This window comes from Trichogramma pretiosum, unplaced genomic scaffold (assembly GCF_000599845.2).
Source record: "Trichogramma pretiosum strain Unisexual culture from Peru unplaced genomic scaffold, Tpre_2.0 scaffold60, whole genome shotgun sequence".
Lineage (NCBI taxonomy): Eukaryota > Metazoa > Arthropoda > Insecta > Hymenoptera > Trichogrammatidae > Trichogramma > Trichogramma pretiosum.
In genome coordinates, this window is record NW_019640805.1 from 498,502 (window position 1) to 524,325 (window position 25,824).

Sequence of the window (25,824 nt, forward strand, 5' to 3'; positions counted from 1 at the left end):
GGGGGGGGGGGGGGGGATAGTGTAATGTTTTTAAGGCGAGCATAAGTTGCAGAATCACGTAATCACATTTTCATAGCGGAAGAGAAAGAGGGAGCTGGCGCGCGAGCATTTCCCTGCTGCCTCGTGGTAATAATAACAACTTGATACTAGTTGTCTTGACGGCAAACAGGACCTAATGAACTTTGAACTGTTATTTCGCTATAATAAGGTTACGTAAAATAACGGGGCGTATAACTTTATTATACATATACATATATTAGTATGTGTGTGTACTCTTGTTCGTTTTCACGTATACGTATATGCGCAGAGGGCGAAGCCCAGTGCCGGGGCTGTTACGCAAACTTCCTTCCAGAATGTATAATTATGGCTAAGTCGTTATAAATACATATATACATACAACATCGTCCTCGCGAGCAATTCTGATAAAGTTACAAGTGTGTTTACCGAGCAAAGTAAGTTGTACAAGTTATTTTAAGTCTTACTTGTGCTGCATCCGAAAAAAGTACAAAGTTCGCGATTATTTTTTTACTTTTGAATGAATGAAATAAATTTGAATTATTCCAAATTCCACAAATGGGTTTGTAACATATAAAATCAAAGCGGAATTCAAATACACCATAAACAACATGAAAAAAGGCCTGAATGAAAATTACTTTCTTTGTTGAGAAAAATATAAGCATTTTCTAAGTTCAATAAATAAGTTTCTAATTTCACCAATTCTTTGCTAAACTGTCTTAATTTAAAAAATTACTTGGCCATCATAGTAATTTATTAAATTTTATTAACAACCCAATCTTTAATGATAGTCAATAAAGATATTGGAGTATGTAATATCTATTTAACTTGAACTCTACACAGTATATACTCAAAAGCAACATTCCACTCGAAATTTCATAAAAGTTAACCGCAGTCTGCTTCAAAGTAGCCACAGTCCCTAAAGTTAAATTTGTAGGAAACTACAGGAATCTTTGCTTCAAAATCAATCTAAATGTTATCAGTTTAAGATACTCTTTCCGAATCTTTAATGATGTACTAGTTTTTTTGTTTACAACATTTTTTTCTCTGCAATAAGGAACACTGTGTAAACATTATTTTTATTTGATTTTATTCAAGTATTTGAGTACTCGTAAATAGGTTGGAAACAAATATCAATCAGATTCAGTTATTATCAGCAAAATCTATGTTATGTTAGTCACTGTGCATTCGATATGGGAGCATGGTAAAACCGACCTATAGATTGGTTTTTTTTAAGTATTGGGATTAAATTTATTCAATAGTAGGAAAAATATTGACAAGGAAAAAAATACCATCGAAATTCAGGGGGGAGTAATAAAAAGAAGAGCTCAAAACAGTGGTTTCATAAGAAGACCAGTGAGCGTTCATCTTCCGAGAGCCGTTCATACTCCTATACAATGACGGTGGACGGAAGTCAGGATAACCAGATAAGAAGAGCTAGCTGAAGAAGAGATGAACGACTTTGAGATTCGCTGACCCATGTAAAGGCTGCCTTTTTTATATGCCTGTATATATTACGGTACTTTACAATCGAAGAAGTTTTATTAAAATCCTTTTTTTACAACCGGATGCTTCTGTACATACATACTAATGCACTCTTATATATACGTTTAGATACTTGTAACATACATGCTTTTTTGCAGATATATACACAATATATATCAAGTCGAAGGGACATTTTTATCTGGTTGATAAATTCAGTTGGATCAGTATTTTCTTTTCCGTCCGCTATCTTTCTCTTCTCTTTCTCTCTCTCTCTCTCCTGATGCGCCACTCCTTTCTACGCAGGTCTCTCTTAACTTGCCGGCCAAGGAATGCATCTACCTACCTATTTGCGCTCTCTCAAACTACCGCTACCGCTTGGCTTTGAGCTAAGCAAACGGCAAAGAATCTTTGGCGAGCGCATATATGAGCTTTACAAGCTCCGTCTACTCACTCATTCTCGTATAGCCAGACCAGATATATTGTTCCCTACATAAGTGAGTATCTTACCACCCTTTCCCCGTACTTACAGCGCTACTCGGTAAGGAATTATTGGCGAGATATGAAAGAGCCCAAGTTATTGCTGATAAACCCATTCGAACGCTCGCTCGGCTTCTTGCCTTTTTCCTTCTGCCTTTCATTCCATGAGCTTTTCTCTCGATTTACTTTTCTTTTCTCTCTTTTTTTTCGTTACTCTTTGCCCTATCTCGAGGAGGCTTTTTTTCTCAAGACGTTCAATTCTTCGCGTTCCTTACACAGCAGCCGACCTATACGTCAGAATTCCTCCTTCAACTACAGTATCGTGTGAATAAATTAAAGGCGCCATCGCCGTTGCCGTATCCCTTGCTCATTGCCTATACAAGAATTTGGGATTCTATATCATTAAGTCTGATAAAAAAGATCATTGACGGTGACTGATCTCTTTTGCAATCGATTGATTTTTCAGAGTATTTAATCAACCAGTTTCTAGCAAAGGTCTTACTTTTTAGGATCTCTTTTCAGCCTAAAAGAAAAATTATTCCCTTTAATTCGAATCTGTCAGAAAAAATGTTTAAAAACTTAATTACTCTTCTTCAACCTTTTTTTCCTCATAACTAAAAACTGATGAAAAAAGATTTAATTATTTATAAAATCAATAGCGCATTTATTTGTACTTTTAATACTAAAAATTCAGGCTTGAGTATTTTCCAAATTATGACTTATGAATGCATACATGCATAAATTAAATAAGAATATTTCTACCTCAAGCAATTCGAACTGTACATTTGTTTGAGCCCCTGTGCAGTTGACCTTACAAGTTTCACCGTTTCATTTTACAGCTGCTCTAGACGTTTGTGAGTATGTATGTATATAATTCAGTTGTAGGCGAAAAAACAGGGCGTAGGAATTGGAAAATAGCTCGAGCGCTTGAAGGTGGCGTCGAGAATGAAAAACAGCAAGTGCAGGTAAGGAAAAAGTGAAGGACGGATCAGGATGAAAAAGGAAAAAAATAAGCGAGAAAATCTTCTGTGGCTTTTCCACTGGAGCTTGTACGTGTTTGTGGCATTGGATATATGTGTTGGTAGAGAAAGTGAGCAGAAAAAATATGGGGAAGTGAAGAGAAAAGTAGATGCGTGATGTAAGAGGTAATGGAAGGGAAAAGAGAAATGACGAGTCAGAAAGGGGTATAAGTACGCAAGCATCCTTGTACGCGTCTCGTGAATTGTGGAAAAGGAGACTTTAAGTTTGTGTAAGTGTCGACTAAAGAAATACGACCGTTCACCGAGAACTTTAGAAAGAGTAACCCTTTGTACTGTAGCTACAGTATAATTTTTGCTTTAAAAAATTTTTCAAAAATCACTAAAAAAATCAACTAATTCGAGGTTCGCGCACCCGTTCGCTCATTTCGTAAAGATTATAAATATTAACATAATAAATTTGATGAGCGAGGAGTTTCGTAATGAGTTTTTAAAAGTACCATCGTACAATTCGTTAAGGAAAGTGAGAAAAACGAGGTTATTCATTCTGAAAGTTTATCCGAACATTATAAAGCGGCTTTGATTAAATTCTGCGCATACAAGAAAGCAGTTTGCGCGGTTCAATTCTATTATCCGGGCTTTGATAAGAGCTGCCGCAAGGTGCAAGCGAGCTTGCTCCTCGTATAAGAAATTAGAAAGTTCATTTTCATGCTATACGGCGTACAGTCATAAAGATGCGTACGGCTACTGCAGTGCTAGTTTCTGATTTTCGACCAAGTGAATAGAAAGACTGGACTTAAATTCGAGGCAGGACTGCACTACACCTGTCAATGAAATGAGTCTTGTACCGAGTTTTACGCGTCAAACACTACCTTTCGTTATAATCTGACTATTTACTTTTTTCTTTACATTCACGAAATAACTGTCTTGTTGAGCAGCTGTAATTCTAACATAAAAGGGAAGAACAGAAACATCAACCAAAGAATTTTGTCACGATCGTCTTTAGTCAAAGGCGAGTTGTCGGTATCGCTTCGTCTGCAAACCTCGTTTTCTCCTGTGTTTCTCGACTACTTTTAGTTTAAAGCTTTTCACTATCTATCCTCGAAAAAAGATAGTCAAGTATATGAGAGTAGAGAGTAAAAGCTAGTACAGTATGTATGTATATGTACTGTATATGTATACATCTATGACCTGAACTCGATCCTCGGTATCCAGCGAAGTATATCGCCTCGATTCGACCCTTTCTGATCTTCAAAGAAATCGTTCACCGCTATGCGAAACGATATTTACCTTTTTTGTCTTCTATCAAACTTACAATTATTTTAATGTTAGTTCCCTCCTAAGTCTTATTTTAAAAGCTCTTTGTATCATCTTCAAAGTTAAATTTTTTATTTCTTACAAATTTGAATATAATTCAAATGTTTTCAACTTGCATTTCAACTTACATTGGTACATTTACTACAACATATTTTCAATAAATATATAAGATATTTCCATTTGGTTTCACAGATGCTTTACTAACTCAATGCGTATAAAATATTTTTAAATTAAAATTATCTAGAATTTATTTTAGGATACGAAGCACCATTTACGATTTTTCATCAATTGTTTTCTTCGTCGCGTAACTGATTTGATTTTTAACATATTGGTTTTTCAATTTTCGTTGAATTGGACAACTATTGATGCTAAACCACTCTGAAATATCATAAGACCTTCTTGTTTTTTCATTTACAAACTTACATAAATCACATATTACTCGTTTAATCGGAGATTCAACACGGTAAAATTTTTTCCATGCGAAATACTTTTTATATTCAGTCTTATTCTGAGATAATGTAAGTAAATATTGTCCTAAATCCTTCGGTGAGTTAAAATCAAGTGCATTGATGTATGATTTTGGTGGTGCAAATTGACTGTAGTTAGCTCCACCATAAACAACAGGTACTACATAATGTCTGTAATAAAAATTATACATTTATAATTTTTTATATAACTAACTCTGAAATATAAAAAATTATGATCAAAACTTCATGTATATTTTTTGCTTGATTCCATAGTTAAACAAATGTGTGTGGTTATTGCGTCACGCTGTATCATTTTGATTGAATGTTCTTTTGTCCAATTTCTTTTACTTATCAATTTTTCTAATACGTGAAAAAAAATTTTTATTTTATTATCGAACAAAAATATTATTATTATATGTTAATTTTTTAACATTCTTCATAAAATTATATCAACTAGAAGTGTACATTTTCCGAAACGGAAGTTAAAATATCACTCAAAAAAATACGAGATCTTCTTTGATGGATAAAAAATGATTTATATCATGAAACTATATACAAATGCACAGTATTAAAAAACGGCAAAGTAACATTCCGACAAGTTATAGTTGCGCATTTGTATTTGTACCCGATAAGAAATATTGTTTCAAATATTATCATAATTGCTTGCGAAAATTGCTACGTCCACAGGAAAACGGATCCCTAAGTCGAATAATACCGCTTTCTGACATATGTATTCCGTTAAAAAAACCTTAAATTCAATGCTGATTCAATGTAAAATAAAAGTTGATGATACTGGGTTTGATTTAAGGTATTTTTACACGAAATCTTAAATTACTGATTTCTTTTTCTGCATAATGTAAACAAACATGCAAAAAAATGTAACCATAAACATTTTTTTTAATGTAAAAATAAACAAAAGCGATTTAATTCTTTACTCAAATTTTAATATATTGATTGATGATAATTGATGTTTTATTACTGGTTTAATTTTTGTGTCAGTTGATCAAAAATTTCATGAAAATGTAATAATAAATAAAGCTAGATTTTTATCTCTAAAAAGAATGACGCAAAATAAAGATAATTTCAATTTGATTTGTCATTTAACATTTTTTCATTTCATGTTCAACTATTACCCACATTGTTTTATGTGTTTCTGAAAGATACTTTTCTGCGGTGAGACAATCTTTAGCTATTTTATTAAAGACATTTTTATGATATCATTTAATCTTTTTATTTATGATATTATTTTCTTGTTTATACTATAAGATCGATATCTTCCTAAGTGATAGTTAGATGAAAATTTATCTTAATAGAAAGTACAATATGCAATCGCGTTTTATAGATCCATGGTTTGCATTTTGTTTCATGTTAGTACAATCAATATCACGAGTGATTTTGACGTGGAGATATGCACCTGCTACACGCGTACATCAATAAGTTTACTTCCATAAATGAAGGTTTATGTAATGTAGGTCTCACATTATACATGATTAATTTGTATAACAAACTATTATCTTTTATATTGCCTCGTTATAATCGTATGACATCATGAATAACCTGCACTGTAGTTGGTTACAACACTACTTATGCTGAGCTTAGCTATATGATTTCTGTACGTATGCATGTGAAAATGAAGTTTTTTCATAACATAAAATAATTTTAATCATTTTATTACTTACTTGAGTGCATCGAAAAATTTTTCAGTGACATAGTCGACGCACAGAGAGTTTTCAAAGGATAAATAAAAGAAATACTCGGGTTCTATCTGAGTTTTAAAACAGTCTTGACCTCGTGGGCAACCTTTGTTTGACGAACAAGAACCAAATTTATCTACATTCGCGTAACGCTCGAGTTCCTCCACATACTTTTCTCGCGCACTGGGTGTAATACAATTACTCCTATACCAAACAGCTAACTTTCTCTTGCCATTCATCAAGGCATCCAAGCGGCTCTCGGCCTCGGCGTCCAAGCTTGTTGCAGCAGTAGCGGCCTCCATCTCGGTTGTTGACTTCCAATGAATATTCTCGCGTGCTGCAGGTACGATTACTCGCTGAGTCTTGTCCACGATATCAGCGTAAGTCCAGGTGATGTCGCTATCGAGTTTGTAGGTCATAGTTGCGTTGAAATAGTCATTAAATTTCGAGCTTATCCATCGATTGGCTGGGCTCTCCAAAGTCATGAAGATATATTTTTGTTCGGAGCTACGTTTTTTTGGTAAGTCCTTGTCGTTGAGTTGATGATTGATTCCATGGAACAAAATAGCATCGAACTTTTCATGACTTTGAGCATATCGCCAGTTCATAGCGTAACAGTTGTTGTACAATGGGCAATGTTCCGCTATGAAGCCCTCACCCATGTTAAAGTTTCGATCTGAAAAAAAACTATTCCAATATAGAATAGTTTTGTGACCTTCTGATACATAACTTAAATTATTGCAGCTCACGCAAGTCAACGTGTCTATATTCTCTGGCTTCATTATGAAAAATGTACTAATGCACATGACGATCACCAAAAAAAAAACTAAGAAAGTATATCGAAGCTTCATTTTGCAGTTTTAGAACACTCCGGCGGGAACGAAAAACACTTTCAGTCATCACTGATGCCGTGTAAAACTCGTTTGATAATATAGTGGACCGTAACGTACTTATACAACGTTCTAATACAACTCGTTTGGCAAACGAATTGCGAATAGGCTTGTATCGCGTGCCCGACTGACTGCACGCTACTAAGACGCAGTTCGTGCCAGCACATACACTTGTATATTTACCTATACACATATAAAGATACTTCAGTCATTCACTGAGACTATGTATGCATCAACCTGTGAAAGTGTTTATGCACTACGGCGCTATGTGAGAACTAAAGTAGGAGTAGCCATTCACTGTTTACTATAGCAGAAATTTAATACAGTCACAGCGCTCAAGTTAGCGCTTGATAACTTGCATATCTACAAACCAGACTTTCTACGTGAATCATCAAACCCAATGTAATTTTAATGGCTTAATAACGTTCTTGACACATTTTTCAAAAAATTATACATGGAACGCGATCTTATCGACAGGTTAGACAATTTTTTAAAGTATTTTTTATAAACTTGGACAATTTCTCGACAAAATTCTTGGAAAAAATCAACAAAAAATTTATTTGGAGTCAATCAGGTTTGAGATGGACAATTGTTCCGGTACAATCGAAAACCATGAAGATAGGAAAAACGTGAACTTCTAGCCTCTAAAAAACGTTTTTTAAGGTCCTATAAATTCTGCTAAAAGTTTCTGATACCTGAGTAAGCTCAAGTTAACAGATTTGGATGCTTTCATAAAAGGCATATTCAAAATTTGTACTTACATTAATGTACATTTTTTCATATAAATATAGTGAATACTTCAACAGTAAAAAATTATTTTTGATATTTTAATGTGTATAATAATAGAAAAATAAACTAATTTACGAATATCTGACTGTTTCAGCTCTATCCGATAAACCAATGTTCGCTGAGCCGATTCCAAATGTTACTGTAGCCTTAGGAAGAGATGTGAATCTGCCATGTGTGATTGAAAATTTGGGAACTTATAAGGTAAGAAGAAATTATAAACAAAAATGAATGTAAATCCAAGTGTGTCTTTCAAATTTATTTTACTGATACTACAAATAATTTACCATTATAATAATGTCTGAGACAAAAATGTACTAATTGTACAGATTTTAAATTTCCGTTCACGCCTCTTGTGATAAAATTTGTTCCCGTACTAAATAAAAAAACTATAAAAAGTAGAAAGAAAAATCAAAATAAAAGAAAAATTTGTCCGCTTTATTTTCTTATTTGTGACAAATAGCTGTGAAAGCATGCGGTTTTATTAGGGTGCTTGAGTTATTCGCCTGGCCAAAAGCGATGGTTTAATCCTTTCTGGCACATTGGAGACAAAACAAAATGAAAAAAGACTAAAGTGGTGTGAAGGAAACATGGACGAAAAGAGAAATTATGGGTCGCGTATTCATATAGGTTTAAAGAGCATCAGCATGGTAGAAAGACCGAGCCAGAGGCTTTTTTGAATCGTTGCCAGAGATTTCAATCGAGCTTGCAGCCGATAGAGGGACTTTTTTGCAAGTATTTAGGCCAATAAACGCAGTGGTATGCCAGCATCTTGGGTGACAAATGTTATGTTAATCTTCTTATTAATCTCTTTCCATTAAATTCAAATTTCAAATTATCTTCATTGTGACTTTAATAGTTATCCCGTATTGACTCAATGTATCGGTTCGGCAACTTATAATTCAGATAACTTTTCTGTATGCTCAAAAGCAAAATTAAAAACCCAAATCTTCACCGATTAAAATTCTCTCAATAATAAAGTTTTTTTTTCAAAAAAATTTTTTTTATTAATAAAAAAAAACTGCATGTTCTAGCCTGTAATATCAACATGATACTACAACTTTAGGTAAAGTTCAGTTCAAATTGAACTTGTTTTATCAGTAGGTAAAATTATGTATTAGAAGCAGGGTTTATTTAATAACCAAAGAAAACTTATTTGAATTCTATTTAGAAAAGTTTCTTTTTATGCTCATGAATGAGCTTCGTTTAAACAGAAATAAAACGAAATGAAAAATATAACCATTATAAAAAGTTAATCAGGTTATTATTTAATCTACATTTTAAATGTAACATAATATTTGAAAAAAGTGTCTGTTAATATTACGTTTCGGATAAATTTTATCTAATCAGATTAATTTTCCAATTACTAAAAAAATAGCATAAAATTATTGAACAACTCATGGAAAAAATGGCACCATCTGGTGGTATAAGTGTATTGTTCTCGTTACAATACAAGATCACTTGGAATAAAATAAGAAAATAAAAGACAAGAAAGAGAGAGAAGCAATAAAGAGAACGAAGAGTGAGGGAGAAAAGAATCGTTTTCTTTAACTGGCATTGAGCTGGGCGCTTTTCCGAAAAAGCAATCTCGATGGCAGCTGGTGCGGCACCAAGGCGCGGAAATAAGACAACCTTCTAAATATCAAACGATCGGGTGACACTGAGCTGACTCGCGCTGCTATATTTTCCTCGCGATTCTGTCGCTCCCGAATCGTCTTCTGCGCTATATGTGCAGCTGCTCGAAAAGTCTTAGCTCGTCCCGAAAGCAGCTTCACTCGCTCGCGCGCGAGAAGATAGTTCTCACGGGAGTAACGAAATCATGTTACACTTTTTTCGAGGCCTAAACTCTGCGATGCATAAACGACAGTCTGAAGATTCTATTGAAAAATTTCTCGCATATTTTCTTTTCTAGTTTTTCTTTTCTTATTTTTTACCCTTATCAAAGGTTCATATTAAGAAACCAAATAAAATTGTTGGAAATAACTTTAAATACCTCATACAATTTTTAGATATGAAATGTAAAAAAATTGAAGCATAAAATGAATACATTTTCAAGAAAATAATCATTTAAACATCTGATTCAATAGCTCATTGCGACTTTACTTTTGCAGGTTGTGTGGATACATGTCGGTAGACAGATGCTTGTGTCAGTACATAAGCACGTTGTTACGAAAATTCCTAGATTTTCAGTATCTAATGACAATCACAAAACTTGGTTATTACATATTCGAAGCGTTGAAAGAAATGACCGGGGTTACTACATGTGTCAAGTAAATACGGAACCAATGATGAGTCAAGTTGGATTTCTCGAAGTCGTTGGTAAATTTTTCAATATTTATACCATCAATGAACAGTATCATACCAAAAATTAATAATTATAAAACTAAACTTGTACCAAAAAATTACATTGAAATTTATAGTGCCACCCAACATATTGGATTCGATGTCAACATCTAGTACAGTAGCCGTACGCGAGCACCAGAACGTTACACTAACCTGTAAGGCCGAAGGATATCCAACTCCAAAGCTCAAGTGGAAACGTGAGGATAATCAGGGAATACTTGTCGATCGTCGGACGAAAGGTACATAATATAGGTTTATAATAAATGAAATTTTTTTCTTGGAAAGGAACGATTTTAGCAAAAAATGCAAAAAAAATCTTAAAGGATATGTGTAAAGTTTTTTAGAATTTTTTGAAAATTGAATATCGAATTGACTATATGGAGGGTTTTGCTCGATAGCGCGAGTAGTTTATCAATCTTCTGAATCGTTGTAGAGTACCGCTACGAAGTGTATCAGTTTTTATTAACTATCTAAAGCGTCGTGAAATGATGTACGTAAAACGTTGAAAATGATAAGCATTTAATATTATGTTAAAGTGATTATGAAAATTTCAATATGATAATCAAACGTTAATGTTTTTATTAATGAAAAAAATTAGAAAGAAAACCAATAATAATTAGCAAATCATACACTTCGAATGCACCAATAAGGAAAGTTGATTTTTAGAGGTGTTATTCGTGGGCAATGTAAATAGTTTATGTGGATTCAATAACAGCATTTGCACAATTTAATAGCAGTAAATTTTTTTTTCTCTTTACGAATACAACATGTGAAATCAATAGAAAATCGCAAAAAACGCTTGCACACATCACTTAATGATTTTTTCAATGTTACCTTTTCTTTTATAACGGTGAAACAATTAGGAATGTCGGTGTTGCTTAGGTTAATGCATGTAGTGTATGAATGAGTAAATTTCATCTTACGGGTCAAGAGTGTGTAGGTAAAAAAGTACGCCAATGTGCTTATGCATAAGCCATCCTTTTAGAAGAGGGAAAGTGAGTGAGCGAACTAGAGCAACGTAAACGGCAGATTAGCCAGGATTTATAAGGAGAAAGCGAGAGCATAGAGACTATTACTACCGAGGAAGATATAGTGTAATCGCAGCACCCATCACTACTATACCTCAGTACACTCTATCCGCCACCCATGCCGCGCGGCTGTGACTTCTTCAAGGCTAGGTTTTAAGCTTCCGTAGCTCTCTCTCTCTCTTTCGCGCGCTCTCTTCATCCTGCCGTTGCTTTTTAAATATTGTAGAGATTAATCAACTCGAACTTGAGTTAGCTCTACTGCTTCTTCTTCCTTCTCTTCTTCTCTTACTTCGTCTCCTTTAAAACCGATGCGCACTCTATTTCTCTTTTTCCAAAGCGTTCGCGCTTGTATTAGCGAAGAGCATTTACTCTTGTGCTTGTTCTCACTAGCACTCGGGCACTATCCTGAGAAGTAGCGAAACTTCAGTCTCGCCCTATGCAGCCAACGCAAACTGAATGTGCCTATATGACCGAGGATAATTTCGAGCTGTACAGTCAAAAGTTAGAAGCAGGGAGAAAAAGAGAGAGAGAGAGCAAAAAGGAACGAAAACGGCTGAATTAGCAGAAAGAAAGAGAAGGTGCTACGTGACAAATGGCTATGACGTGTAGTACTGTATATCTATTGCACTTCCAGCAATGCTCCCTGATAAAAAAGCGCCAACGCTTAATTTAATTTCCTAGCTACTACCATTTTCAGGCGGTTTTTCCACCTTCACTAAATCTCAGAATTTTCTTTTGCAGCTGAAAATCGTGTGTTTAGTAATTGAGTAACATGTGCAATTGTGTATCACGTTCAACAATTTTTTGCTTTGGTTTCATAGTGCAAATATACAGTTTCATGGAAAAATATTTTAGTAAAAACGACGCTGTTTTTACGTTTTAAACACTTAAAAAGGAATAGAAAAATTAATGTATACAAAAAATTAAGCTTTACGATCGGTATATTTCAATTTCATTGACATGTTTCATAAGCTTCTTATAAAAGTTAAAGTTTGAAGACGAGAATCACAAAGAAAAATTGGAGAAGCTTTATTATAAACTTGCAATCACTTACAAAAATATTTGTACCGCTTTAAACGCTCTTACCACCCAAATAACTATGAGACATAAAGAAGGTTATTAGCGATTCAAGTACATGAAAGTATTGTAACAATAGATGCGTTATGGTATGAGCGTGCTAAGAAAAAGATGGAATTTAGATGTTAATTAATTTTGTGATTTCGTGCCAAGTACTAATTGCATATTCCAAATAAGAAAGAATTGAGCTTATTATATTCAGAAATGTTCTTAACTATAGGCTACGATTAAACATTTTTTAAGGTAAAAGTTGTGTCCTCAACTTGTTTTGATTAGGTATGTAATTAAATAATTTCTCGTAGAACCGCATGACTTAAAAATAATTTTTTTAGCTAATTATTTTGTCACATAAGTATTATTTAGAACTTAGCGATATATGAAGTAAAATGACTGATAAAAAAATTTGGTTTTCTCGTAATGTAAAGGTTCCAAATATTTTTTTCAAATAAAGGATTCATGATTTTTTATTGGCATTTAGACTAAAAAATAGAAGGAAGGTCTTTGCCAATGAATTAGCTACGGTTTTTTTACGCGGATAGCTAAAATCAAACTGGCACTCATCATTGGCCTGTGCTGTAACGTATCGTTTCACACAAGCTGAATGCAATGTTTTAGTCATGTCTAGTAATACAACTAGAAGTAATATCTAAATTTCAATTTTTCAATTAGGTTGCTATATGTTTTTTTTTTTAATTTAGACCTGAGCTAGACTTTTTTTAAATTTCACTGATCATTAATTCAAGAAAATTTCGATTTCAAGATTTTCAAAACAATTTTAAAGGGGTTTAAACTTCTGCAAATTTTGAGTTGTTGTTAAGGCGATAAGAAACATCATACATACATTTTTTTCCACCATTAGATTAGACCAGAAATAGCTTGATGCATAGAAGATTTTTTCTCTTACATAAATTTAATTTCGATGGAATATATTGACATTGTCCCACAGTGAATAATGTAAATCAAATTGAACAATAATCACAAATTAGAAAATCTTTTTTTTTGATTTCGCAGCTATCGTTCAATTATCCAAACTAGCGAAGAGTAGCACCTTCTCTTTCTTTCTGCTAATTCAGCCGTTTTCGTTCCTTTTTGCTCTCTCTCTCTCTCTCTCTCTTCAGTCAGAGTTTTGTAAGAATTTTTAAGAAAGCAAGAAATATAAAATAAGTTTTCACAAGGTATATACCAGGTATATATAATGTATATACCTTGTATTTACAAGGTATGTACCAGGTATGTACCAGGTATACATATAATGTATATACCTTGTACAATGTACGTACCTTGTAAATACAAGGTATTTTTATGTATATACATTGTAAATAGAAGGTATCTGTTATATATATACCTTGTAGAAAATTATTTTTTTTTTTTTAGTCATCGGTTTTCCAGATTTTTTGGGAAGGCCAGAACTTTTAGCGCGAGACTCATTCAACGCGTAATATATAGATTTCATTGAAAAAATTTTTTCATTTATTACAAAAACTATGCATCGATACATGCAATCGAGTACAATCACAGTTAATATTTTCTGTGTCCACATGTCCTAGATGGTTGTCAACTGTCATAGCAATAAATTACACTGTTTTCGACAAAAGTGACACTGAGAACTCAAACGCATAATCTGCAGTAGCACAGCTGGTGTATGCACAAGACCGCAAAGTTTCTGTCTCTCTCTGTCTCTCAACACATATGCAAACACAAATATATACACTCACGTGGGTGAACGTATGTGTGAGATGTCCGAGACGTGGATGTGAGAGGCTTTGCGGTTGGATGACCCATGCTATATGTATTTGGGTGTACATATGCTTATATATATTTGTGTTTATGTATATACATGATTATTCGGTATGATTCTGGAGATGCGTGTGAGTTTCAATCTAACGCATAACTATCAACACCAGCTGCTTCATTCAGTGCATACGGTTTTAAACGAAAATAATATAGAAGATTACATTTCAAAAGAAGTTGACCATTCAAGATGGACGACTTTTTGAACTATTTACTATTAAAAAAGTCTAAAATTAATTTATAAAAAATTAATGAATATGTTTGAACAATTTGATCCGAAAAAACGTTCCTTCATGGATTTTTACATTAAAAAAAAAAAATTAATTCGCCATGTAAGCACTTGCTCGTTATAAGTTTGATAGTTGAAGTTTTCATACATTCATTGAAACTAATGCAAAATATTTGAAAAAATGTCCATGTCTCTTATTATGTTTGATATAAATTTAATTTGAATTTTTACAAAATTTAGATATTAGTACAAATACTTTGATATAAACTAAATTCAATAAACGAAATAGAAAAGAGGGAAAAGGAAATGGTAAATTCAACGTGAAAATAACGAGCATAGAAACCCGTAATAAACATACGTAAAAATATAATAAGCCGCTACATGTGAACTTGCGTGTACGTCGCGAACATCAATTCGATCACATAGGTATAGAGTGAGAGTGACGTGCATTAAAATCTTCGTAGTATCACAGCTCTAAAGAGTTCTGACTAACCCGTTGCTCGTTAAAAGTTCTTATTATATAGCGTTATATTGCTATACCTATAGGGCTACATATGCGAACTATTGCTGCTTAAAGTTGCATCCAAATAAAGCTCAATATTTATGTAAGGGATGCGTTGCTGCATCACCTATAAAATACATAATAACACATCTAAACAGGAAAATGTTACGCTCTTACTAGTATCGGAACGTATACTCAGAAAAACTTCCAATATATTTTTTTACAGTAACAATAAACACTAGCTAATCATGAAAAATAAAATCTGTTTTCTTTATACGAAAGACAGATATTATCAATAAGAAAAGTTGGTCTAAGAATTTTTATAATTTCAGAGAGCTATCGTAGTTCCTTTCATTCACAAAATCGTCCGGCAGAAAAAGATCAAAAATTAAAAAAATGTTTATTGCAGTGGTAATACGGACTAGAAAATTTTACGCAAAGTTTTTTTGGAAATATAATCGATAAATATGTTGTTTGAAAATTATGATCAATGTGGTAGAACATAAAACCATTTTAATTTATTCATTCTTTTCAGTGAATACGTACGAAGGAAAGCAACTCAATTTGACTAAAATAACAAGGAGTGAAATGGGAGTATATTTATGCATAGCCAGTAATGGAGTGCCACCAACAGTTAGCAAAAGAATAATCGTTGATGTTGAATGTAAGTTTTATCCAACTTTCTATCAGTATTCACAGATATACAGATATAAATATAAATTCAAAATTATAAAAGGTGCGTCAGTAAGAGTAAATATTGTTTTTAAGATTTAAACAATGAATTGCACGAACACTTCGTCAGGCTGTCACTTCAGCATTGAACACAATTATTATCGTTCAAAAAATGAATACGTGACTGAGTCTATTTTCTTCATCTTTTTCCAAACAACTTGATGAATATAAGTTGTATATCATATCATCAGTACTCTTGAAATGTATTTAAATTTTAGGAACTTTATGTTAACTTTTCTGGGTTATCAAAGGTGCTCTATAGGGAAACTAATAAAATTATAATAATGAAAATTAAAAAACTGCAACAAATATACCGAAAATGTTTAGATGACTTTTCAAACAATTTGCATGTAACGTAAGAAAAGATTATTTTTAATTTTTATAATTCTCAAAGTTTTCTTAATATGAAGTATTTTATAGCTTCCAATAAAATTAATATAAGATTCCGAAAATTCGAATTAATATCAGAGATACCATTGAAGAAACCCAAAGCAATGAACACATGATTGTTTTTGTATAAAAAAACATTAAGCTGGAACCTATTTGTCGAAAAATGAGAGAATATAAGAATGATTTCTCGTAAGTTTACGTATACTTACAGTAATCTTGTAGACAAGTATAATTTTGTCCAGTTCTTCCATGTAGTAACGATGCACTTTTTCTTGAAAGGGCCACCAAATGAGTTTATTCGAAATTGTTTATAAACCGAATTATTTTTACTCTATAAGAAGCTTTTTATTCGCATAGTACAATTTATCAGTGTGAAAGAAAGCAATAAAAAGAATAAATAAAAGGGAAAAATTCGGTCGACAAGACGAGCGTATTATTTGAATTTCATTTTTCTAGCCGATACGAAAAGCGAGCAAACATGAGGCGAGGATAGGTGCAATGCATATATCTATATATATCTTATACATAGATATATACATAGACGAGTTTACTGGATGCGGGGCTGCGGGACTAGATTGGCGTTGCATGTATCGCGAAAGAAGCCCCTCATGGGAAATACTCGCGCAGCCCTGGTGCTTTGCACGCGAGGCAAATGTCCCGCTGGTCCAGGTCATTTTTCCCCTTTATGCCTTCCATTCGTTCGCGTCACTTGGTGAACGAGCATATATACACTTTATGGGTATGCTACCGTGAACCGCGTAAACATCAGCGGAAAAAGAGCAGCCACCCGTGAAAAAGCTTGTAGCGCCAGGCGCGCGCGACCACTGCGTTGCAGGGTTCATCCAACGACTATATCTCATGAGCTCAACTTCAAAATGACTCAAGTGTTATGACTTTTCTGATAGATGTAAACGGGCCTTCAGCCATAATTTTTATTCTCTAGCATACCAACGAATGTACCGGATTATGTGCGACTTAACTTTTTTTTTGTCACTAGCACGTAGCTGACTAACATGCCGGCTTCTTTCTTTCATTACAATGCAATTATGCTTTTTCGGACTACCTGGCTAGCAAATTAGATATCAAATGAGAATTCTATAGTAAAAAATTAATTGTACGACAGAAAACTCTACTTTTTCATCGTAACTTTTTTTTCAAACTTCTCCATAATGTCACTTTGACGACAGGAACGTATACGTTCATCTTTTGGAGAATTCGAAGAAGTAAAATACGACGAGTAAATTGGAATGCATATTCCACTTGAAAGAAAAACTTGAAGATTTTTGATGAAGTTGTAATTACATCAAAACTTGTATGGCTGGTATCTATAGTTTATATTGAAACATTTATGAATCACGTCTATATTTTAAACAATAAATATGCGTTAATTTCGAGATTCAACGTTGCGATGAAAGTAGTTACGGTTTTCAATCAATTATATTTTATCTCTATGACAACCAATTTGTTATTTCTTTTTCCAAAGTTTTTTCAAAATAATTATTAAATAGTAAAGACTTTTTAAATAAATGTATAATTTTTTCCATCGTTTCGAATCTCGATCAGTCAAAGATAATAAGTGTTATATTGAAAATTACAACACTGATATTAAATTTTTATTTTGACTTTTCTAAAAATATTGAAAACATCAGGAATTTCGTTTCAGCATATATTTAAATTTTTGCAGTATACAAAATATTCTTATGTTTGTTCAACGGAATTTTTATTTAAACAATCAATATTTTGAAGCAAATTAGTCTTACGAAATTTCTATAGTAGCCTAGTTGTCGTTTCAAGCATTAATTTAATATAAAATTTCATCATTATTATTACATTTCAGTTTTACCAATGATTTGGGTGCCTAATCAGTTAGTTGGTGCACCAGCCGGAACTAATGTAACCATCGATTGTCATACTGAGGCTCATCCACGAGCTATCAGCTATTGGATGTTCAATAATTCCATGGTTTTATCATCCGACAAATACTCAGCGGATATCAAGGAAAACAGCTATAGAACTCAAATGCGTTTGACCATAAAAAACCTGCAGCCTGGCGACTTTGGAAACTACAGGTGCATTAGTAAAAATTCACTCGGTGAAACCGAAGGGTCGATCAGACTTTACGGTAAGTCAATACAGCATAATTGATTTACCGTTGTTTTCTTGAGCATCAGTGGAATGCAGTTATGAAAGTTATTCAAACTTTTCTCGTTACAGAATTTTTGAAACCCTCGGTGCCTCCAAAAGCCACAGAAATAAAAAGCAGCGCGAACAAAGAAGGTGAGATTTTTAAAATGAAAATAAGTATATTTTGAACGCCTTCTCTCGAAGTAGAAAAGAATGAATATATCATTATTTACCAAGCATTCTTGCTTGCAGAATTTAACGAATTTCGAATCATTTTTTGTCGATTCTTTGCTGTCTAAAGCTGCTATCATACGTCCTCAATCTCCCAAAGTTTCATTTGATTTTGTTTGTATATTCGTAGATTTTCCATTAATTTGTTGAATATAAGAAAAGATAGTCATTGAGTAAGGCTGAATTATCGGTCACGACTCAGCTCCGAGATCGAAAGCAAAGCTGAATTGCGTTACACTTTCAAAGCCAATGGCAGGCGTACACGTGTGCAGCAATAGACACTCGCGGTATTTCAAGAGAAGGTTCGGTTTGCATTAGTGGCACGTAAAACGTATGCATATGTGCTGTAAGAATATACGTTTGTATAAGTGGATGTGTATGTGCAGTGAGTGTGTGTGCGCGCGTGTGTGTATAAGGTCGGGGTGTAATAAGCGGGCGCGTATCGAATATACCAACACACGAACTCGACGATGACGGGCGAGCGTGTTTGAGTTAGGCACGTGCCATCCAGGCTCCATTCTTTTCTTATCACGTGCGCGCATCTACTGGGAAATATGAAAAATAGCTTTGACAACTGAGGTAGCGTAGCCTGTGTACGGCTATATAATGCTGCCGCTGATATACATGCAGCGAGAAGAGGTTCATGATAAAAAGAGTGAGTACGTGCATGAGCATACAGCGTATGTAAATGTGTAAGTGTGGCTGGATGTGTGCGGAAAGAGGGGGTGTCGTATGGATGTTGTTGAGGGTGCAAACGAGGCCGATGATGAAGCACCGATGGTAGGTTGATAGGTTTCGATGTACGACATACAATGGAGCCGGCTGGATTCTGAAAAGCATAACATTTTTTGTAAATTAACATTAGGGTACACTCTGCGGCCGCTGCAGCTCTTTCTGCGATATAGTCTTTCGGGCTTTTTGAATATTTTGCAATTTATACGCGAGCATTTTTATCTTATCGATGATACGCGCATGGTCAAAGCCTCTCCTGTACCACAGCCTATAATACGTGCGCATTGAGGTACACGTACACATATTTTCGTATGTATACGTACGGTTATACAGTTTATGCAATCAATAACACAATGACCCGCTCGCGCTCTCTTTATGCAGTACATTCTTTATCTCGGGCTGGCATTTGCATTTTCAAACGTGACATTATATGCGCTGCAGGGAGGGCAAAATTCAACGAGCGCGACCTAATTATGTCCATTTAAAATTCAATTACTGTCTTTCGGAGAACTAACCTATAAGAATACATAACCTTCATATTCAGATGAGAAGCCTGAGAGCGATGTGCACACATCCACTGCTCGCATGGCTCAAATAAAACATTCTGAATAAATGACGATAATAGAAATATTGATGATTACATAAAATTGATCTCCAGAACAATTAAATAATTGACGAGGCCGTGAACAAGGATATATTTCCGCAATTGTCGGCGATATTAGCCTGAATTATCGAAAATTGTCCGTCTTTTACCGGGTTCTTACATCACCTGGCTGCAGGCAGGATTATTTAATAACTGGCCTCTGCAATTCATTGAAAATAAAATCGTAGTAGTGTGCAGTTGGGGCCGAAATTAGTCCACGCGGGGGTCATGAGGGAGCTTAATAATGAGTAGCTCGACTCTCCCTTGGAGAGCATACATCGATCGTGTAGTCCTAATTAGTTATCGCAATGGAATGTGCCCGGTGTGCCGCGTGCACTGCAGTAGCGTCAGGAGGGGGGAAGAGAGAGAGAGAGAGAGAGAGAGAGAGAGAGAGAGAGAGAATGATTTCCAGTATTTGTCGCTCGAGTCGGCGAGAGAGAGAGAGAAAGAGCAACTAGAACTAAAAGAGAAATATAGACAGTAAGAGAGAGTAGGGCTTGGGTGAGAATATGGGAGGCGGAGGAGGAGAAGGAGGTGCAATAGGAAGAGACTCGTGTTCGGCTGACTTAACGGGACTTCTACTACTGGTACTATTACTAGTACTATGCCTTGGCGATGAGACACGTTTAGCTCGAAAGCATCTATAGGTGCTGTGTGCACAAGTTAACCTAATTGATAAGTTACTCTCGTCTCTGCTGAATGAGTTCTGAATGATTAATTGGATGTACGAAACACACGACGCTTACTAAATATTACGCGCATGCATATATACGTATACACATCTATAGTTCTGTCATGTATATGTATATTGCGTGTATATTTGCTGAATAATCTGTTCTCGGCAAAAGATACTGCATTATTCGCGAGGTCTTTCAATTCGAGCCCTCCAGTGCACCGAACTTTCATATTATGTTATATTTTCAATTTCGAAAATGGCTTCGTTGCTGTTTTAGAGGGTTCACTTTTTCAAACATTATCGGCTCTTTTAAATATTATTTGCACTCGCTCCAAATGTTGACTATGCGAATACTGAATTTGAAAAATAGCGCTACTATGAAATCGTACCGCATACGTTGGAATCTAAATATTTTAGCCAGGATAAATTACTTTGCAGCGATGTGTAAACTGATCATTCTCCCATCGCAAGAAGAATGAATAGTGGCTTGAGATGCAAGCTCGCGCGCGCAACGCGTTCTTTGAAATTTTCAACTTTTGTAGTGGTGCACGAGCCTGCACACAATACTTAATGAAAAAGACGTCAAAGCTTATAACGCAATGCGTGTACAAAGACTACACACACCTAGCCACACGCATACACATACAGCACACGGATCGCAGATGAGATAAATTTACGCATGGAGCGAGATTAGTACAGCTGCTACTGCTGCTGCTGCGCAGAAAAGCGAGTTTAACGTAGTCACTGGGTGAGGGTGTTCTCTGTTGTGCTACCTCAGCATCGCTATTAATAAACGCGCGCGTTCTTCAAGTGCCAGTTTTCGTGTTAGCGCAGCTTTTGCACGTGCTAAAGATCTTGTCTGCTTGAAAACTTATTAACCCGCTGAGACCTATTGAGTCTTTGAGATAAAGAATGTGCTTAAAATATGGTCACTACCAGTCTCCTGTTCTTATTTTATAATATTTCGCCAATTTATTTTCCTTCTCAGCCATTGTTTCATAGTTTAGTACCGCTTGTAGTAAAATCGCTACAAGTATACTTTGTAATGCTAAACTACAGTTTGAATGATATTACCAAACAATATAAAATGCTTCTATTTTGTTTTCGTAAGACTTTGAATTATTACATGAACAAAAGCTTATTTTATTATTTTTAATATGTATTCAATAACTTAATAAGATTAAGCATTCAAGAATGAAAAGCAGATGGAATTTTCGTATCGTGAAAAAAAATTCACTAATTTGACTCGCGATTGCCATTTCATAGAAAAAAGAGCTCATACGAGTAGAAAAGCAAAATGAAAAAAATCTTTATTTCTGTAGCACGTATGTATGAAGGCAGTTACGCTCAAGCGTCCATTTGCAATATTCAAATGAAATTCATAGACTGGCATCAATTTTCAAGGCGAAATTCGTTTTCATAAAAGAATCGACCTGGTTTCCGCGCGGCGTAGACGGGAATACGCGCCGCAGCCTGCGTATATATATCTGCGATTGATATGCCCTTGCAGCGCATATCACGACGTCGAGCTCTTTTCATCTTTTCTCGCGGTCGTGGATCGTACACAGTCTACGGGCGGGAATATCTCTGCGTGTATCCTTTTCGATCTCTGTGATACACTGCGCTCCGTTTATATCGAGCTTATATAATAATAACAATAATAATACATTCGCTTGTCATAGCATACAGATAGGTCTCAACGGCCATGTTATTATATGACAGGAGAGCTCGCGACAGCGTCCGCCGACGGTGTATATATACCTATTCGCGTGCAAGAGCTATGGAAAAAGAGAGTGAGAGAGAGGGGGTGAGGGGGTGAGAGCAGAGATAGAGAGGGAGAGAGAGACAAAGACGGAAAGAGAGTTCATTCGCTCGTGTACACACTCGCATCGCACGGCCCAAACACAGCTCGCAATATACGTATACATAGCAGGCCAGCGCAGCCGTGGCTGCGGCTATAACATCATCCTGGGCAAAACAAAGTTTAGCGACGGGCATATTTAAACTTTTATTCGAAAACTTTTTAGTGGCTTGAGCCTCCTCTTTCTCACTCTTCTCGGACCGTGCTATTTCGTGAATATACACGCCTACAGAAAATAAGAATAAAAGAGAGAAAGAGCGTGGGCGAGCGCAGGACTGGCATAGAAAATGTGTCCCGTGCAGGAGATCCAAGGGGGTCTAGTTAGATGACAGCTTTGCTATCGTCTGCTGCTTTGCTCCGGCTCTCGTTTTTTTCTTGTGCCGTACGAGCGAAAAGGCCTCTGTGTGTTTACTCTGTATCGTATAATAATATAACGAGGAATTCAGACGCTCGAGTTGGCACGCGCGCGTGTGCAAGTGAATAGGACTTTGGGCTTTTTCGCCGCCTACCTTGAATAATAGACTTTTTTGACAAACATTTAACGTATATTTTACAAAGTTCTGGATAATTTATCATAACTCTTGACACTTTTCTACCGGCTCGTGTTTAATTATTAAACTTTCATAATTATACCATTTATGTGCATTGAAGCGCGAGGCAAAGCACGGCACGAAAACAGATTCAATTTCAATTCTCATTGTTTGCAAATTTTATTCACGTATTTAGCCGTGCTGCTTCCAAAGATAATTTTAATTTTTGATTGTTGTAGTAAGCACGTGGAGAAATGTTTTTTTCCTCTTAAATTAAGGCGCCAGTAAAAAGAAATTAATACGCAGATAATCGCGGAAAGGGCGCACAGTATCCCGAGCGAGACACTTGCATACCAATGATTCACCATTTCTGTTGCACATTCATATGCAATGCAACAAGTTAAACGTTTTTCAAAAGCTACAGTTTGCCGTATACGTATAGCAACAGATTTGCCAGTTTTCAAATACTATTATTCATGCTTTAACTCAAAAGCTTTCTTTGCGCTGGCATGCAAAATGTTATCATATATTTCATTTGTTTTCTATTTTGATGTGATTTACGGGAGTCCTATGGAAGTTGTATACAACTTCATCGTGCAGCAAAATGGTCAGTCGAAATTCATATTTATTGGGGCGTGCTGCGGCCGTGCACGTACTAGAATAATAATTAGCAATATTTATATTCATTAGTAGCGAGGCGACATCCGAAGAAACTCGTGCGCTCAGTTGTGGCGCACCATAATTAGAGGCGCGGAGCTGGGCATTAGAATTTAGCTAAATGCAGCGAGCGACTTTCAAGAACTATACCCTCATTAAGAGTTTCCGATTGTTGCTTTTAACAGCTCGAGTTGCCGTAAACTCTACCAATCATGGTAAATAAAATTATAAAGAGCATAACTAATAAAAGACAGCTGAAATGAGGGAGTGCATGAATTAGCAAATGTCACGAGAATGAGAAACAGAGAAATAGAGCGCTGAAGTTCGTACGAGTTAACTAATTGTGGTGTGGAATAGTACATGACGAGGGCGCGTTCGATCATGTACTCACACGTACCCCAACTTTTACATGCGTACACTGAGTTTGCTTACTTAAACATTGATAGCGAATGCGATGGATAATGCTCATTACTCAATTCCCACGCCCGAGCATATAAGTATTTATTTATGCATCACATCGCTTCCTGCCGAGTATCCTTGCTTGTTCAAAACATTCCTCCTTCCTCCAGCACAATGCACATATATGCGCACACATGATTATTCTTTTGGTTTCCTTCATAGAGAAAGTGCTGCGTTCAGACTAACGGATAAGCCGGTGTTTCTTGTTTGTGTGCATTTTTCAGGTCGCAAAAGCACGACTGCCTCGCCCAGACGGACAACGACCATTTGGCCGGCACCCTATACCCCGTATTATCCGCGGCGTACCGAGCGGCCAAGCCACCGGGAAAGCGCTGATTACGAAGACAAGCGAGGACGCGGCAGCAGTAGCGGTGGCAGTGCTAGCTCTAACGCTTTCTTGGGTGAGTAATACTACCACAAGCGCATCACGAAACATCATACTCACTTATGTTCCACGAAGCCTCTTTTAACCCAAGTAACCCAAGTATCCACTTCCGCTCTCTTTCTCTTGTTCTCTCTCTCTTTTTAGCCTGCGTGCATTTGTGTGCAAGAATGTGCGAGTATAGGGTCGGTATGGGTGTCTGAGTCATGTAGCAAGTTCAAAGTGCAACCGGGCGCTTTCGGCCAAGCGTGAAGCTTTTGCTCTTGCATTAGCTGGATATGTATCGATGCAATCGACCAGAGATACACTGTATACGCTAGGGCGTGAGAGAATTAAGCTATTCCGCATCATGCACCATCGATCGTGGGTAATTCGTGATTTTATTTCATTCCCCAGGCGCGTTTAGAACATCAGCGTTAAAGTTTTTTCAGGTAATTTCGGTTTCATAAAGTCCTCTGAATTATGAGTTTCATGCAAGCTCCCTCTGTACCTAGTAGTAATTGGAATTCTCAAACTCACAGGAACGGAGAAAAGACAAAGAATGTCTTTGTCGAATTCTACTGTCCAGATATGTGAGGTACTATTAACACTTTTGATTGTGAGATTGCGCAAAGTGTACGTTGTTGCCCAATAAGCATTACGTAGCGGGGTTGAGCGCTACAAGTCGCGGGTCAATAATACTTGTGTGTTGTCGAGTATGTTCTATCAAGCAGATAACAGATTCCGCCTAAAGATACACGAACTGGCTCAATCAGTAAAATTAAAGACGACCTATTCCGCTAATTAACCTAATCGGGCGCAACTGCATCCGGTGACTGTACGTACACGTACGTATGCGCACGCTGTATGTACATACATTTACTCGATACTTGGTCAAAACACGGTCCTGCAAGCACGTGCTTCCTCTTACATATACAGACTCACAAACACGCAAACACGCGCACACAATAAAGCTTTGCCAGTATATGCATTCAAAGAGCTGCAGAGATAGCAATTGAAAGAGAGGTTGAGAGAAGGAGAGAGAGGGAGAAAGAGATAGAGGGAGCGAGTGGATGTACTATAAAGGATGCCAAAGCGATCGGATTCATGTGCTTGGTTTAGTTAATCAGACCTTTAATTACAGCATCGATTTCCGAGTAAACATCTTATTCTCCTTTACAGTCATTTTAGCCAGATTTATGTAAGGGCTTTGTAATGTTGTCTTTGGTAACAAACAATCTTTCGAAAAACCTTTCTTTCGGAATTTTTGCCAACTTCTCTTGAAAGCTCAAGTTATCAAACATCTAAATCAGTGTATTTTAAAATATGCGAATAAAAATATACCGAAAG

The 25,824-nt window shown here is 35.6% G+C and overlaps 2 protein-coding genes across 6 annotated transcripts in view; one reads left to right on the forward strand and one right to left on the reverse strand.

Moving 5' to 3' along the window:
- The window catches only part of LOC106653442 (lachesin-like), a 122,859-nt gene that overhangs the window by 78,248 nt on the left and 18,787 nt on the right, over positions 1-25,824 (forward strand). For 3 of the 4 annotated variants that reach the window (XM_023459981.1, XM_023459983.1, XM_023459977.1), the window contains 7 exons: positions 8,206-8,312; positions 10,220-10,427; positions 10,529-10,690; positions 15,614-15,742; positions 18,038-18,322; positions 18,415-18,477; positions 24,338-24,514. In XM_023459981.1, the coding sequence (XP_023315749.1) occupies positions 8,206-8,312; positions 10,220-10,427; positions 10,529-10,690; positions 15,614-15,742; positions 18,038-18,322; positions 18,415-18,477; positions 24,338-24,514 (1,131 nt within the window). The remainder of the gene's footprint in view (positions 1-8,205; positions 8,313-10,219; positions 10,428-10,528; positions 10,691-15,613; positions 15,743-18,037; positions 18,323-18,414; positions 18,478-24,337; positions 24,515-25,824) is intronic. The other variant, XM_023459987.1, reaches the window with a different exon arrangement.
- Positions 4,516-7,308, reverse strand: LOC111693898 (alpha-(1,3)-fucosyltransferase C-like). 2 transcript variants are annotated; one of them, XM_023459997.1, is made up of 3 exons: positions 7,182-7,308; positions 6,418-7,119; positions 4,516-4,909 (listed from the first exon to the last, which is right to left on the reverse strand). In XM_023459997.1, the coding sequence occupies exons 2-3, from the start codon at positions 7,092-7,094 to the stop codon at positions 4,543-4,545; spliced, it is 1,044 nt and encodes a 347-aa protein (XP_023315765.1). In that variant the 5' UTR covers positions 7,095-7,119; positions 7,182-7,308; the 3' UTR covers positions 4,516-4,542. The 2 variants fall into 2 exon arrangements, with proteins under 2 accessions (XP_023315765.1, XP_023315760.1); XM_023459992.1 differs by having other exon boundaries at positions 6,418-7,308.

Bases quoted from the DNA above. Each gene is read 5' to 3' on its own strand.
- LOC111693898 (XM_023459992.1), bottom strand. From the start codon at position 7,283: ATGAAGCTTCGATATACTTTCTTAGTTTTTTTTTTGGTGATCGTCATG. The intron at 4,910-6,417 runs GTAAGTAATAAA...TTTTTATTACAG, and splicing joins AAATTTTTCGATGCACTCAA to ACATTATGTAGTACCTGTTG.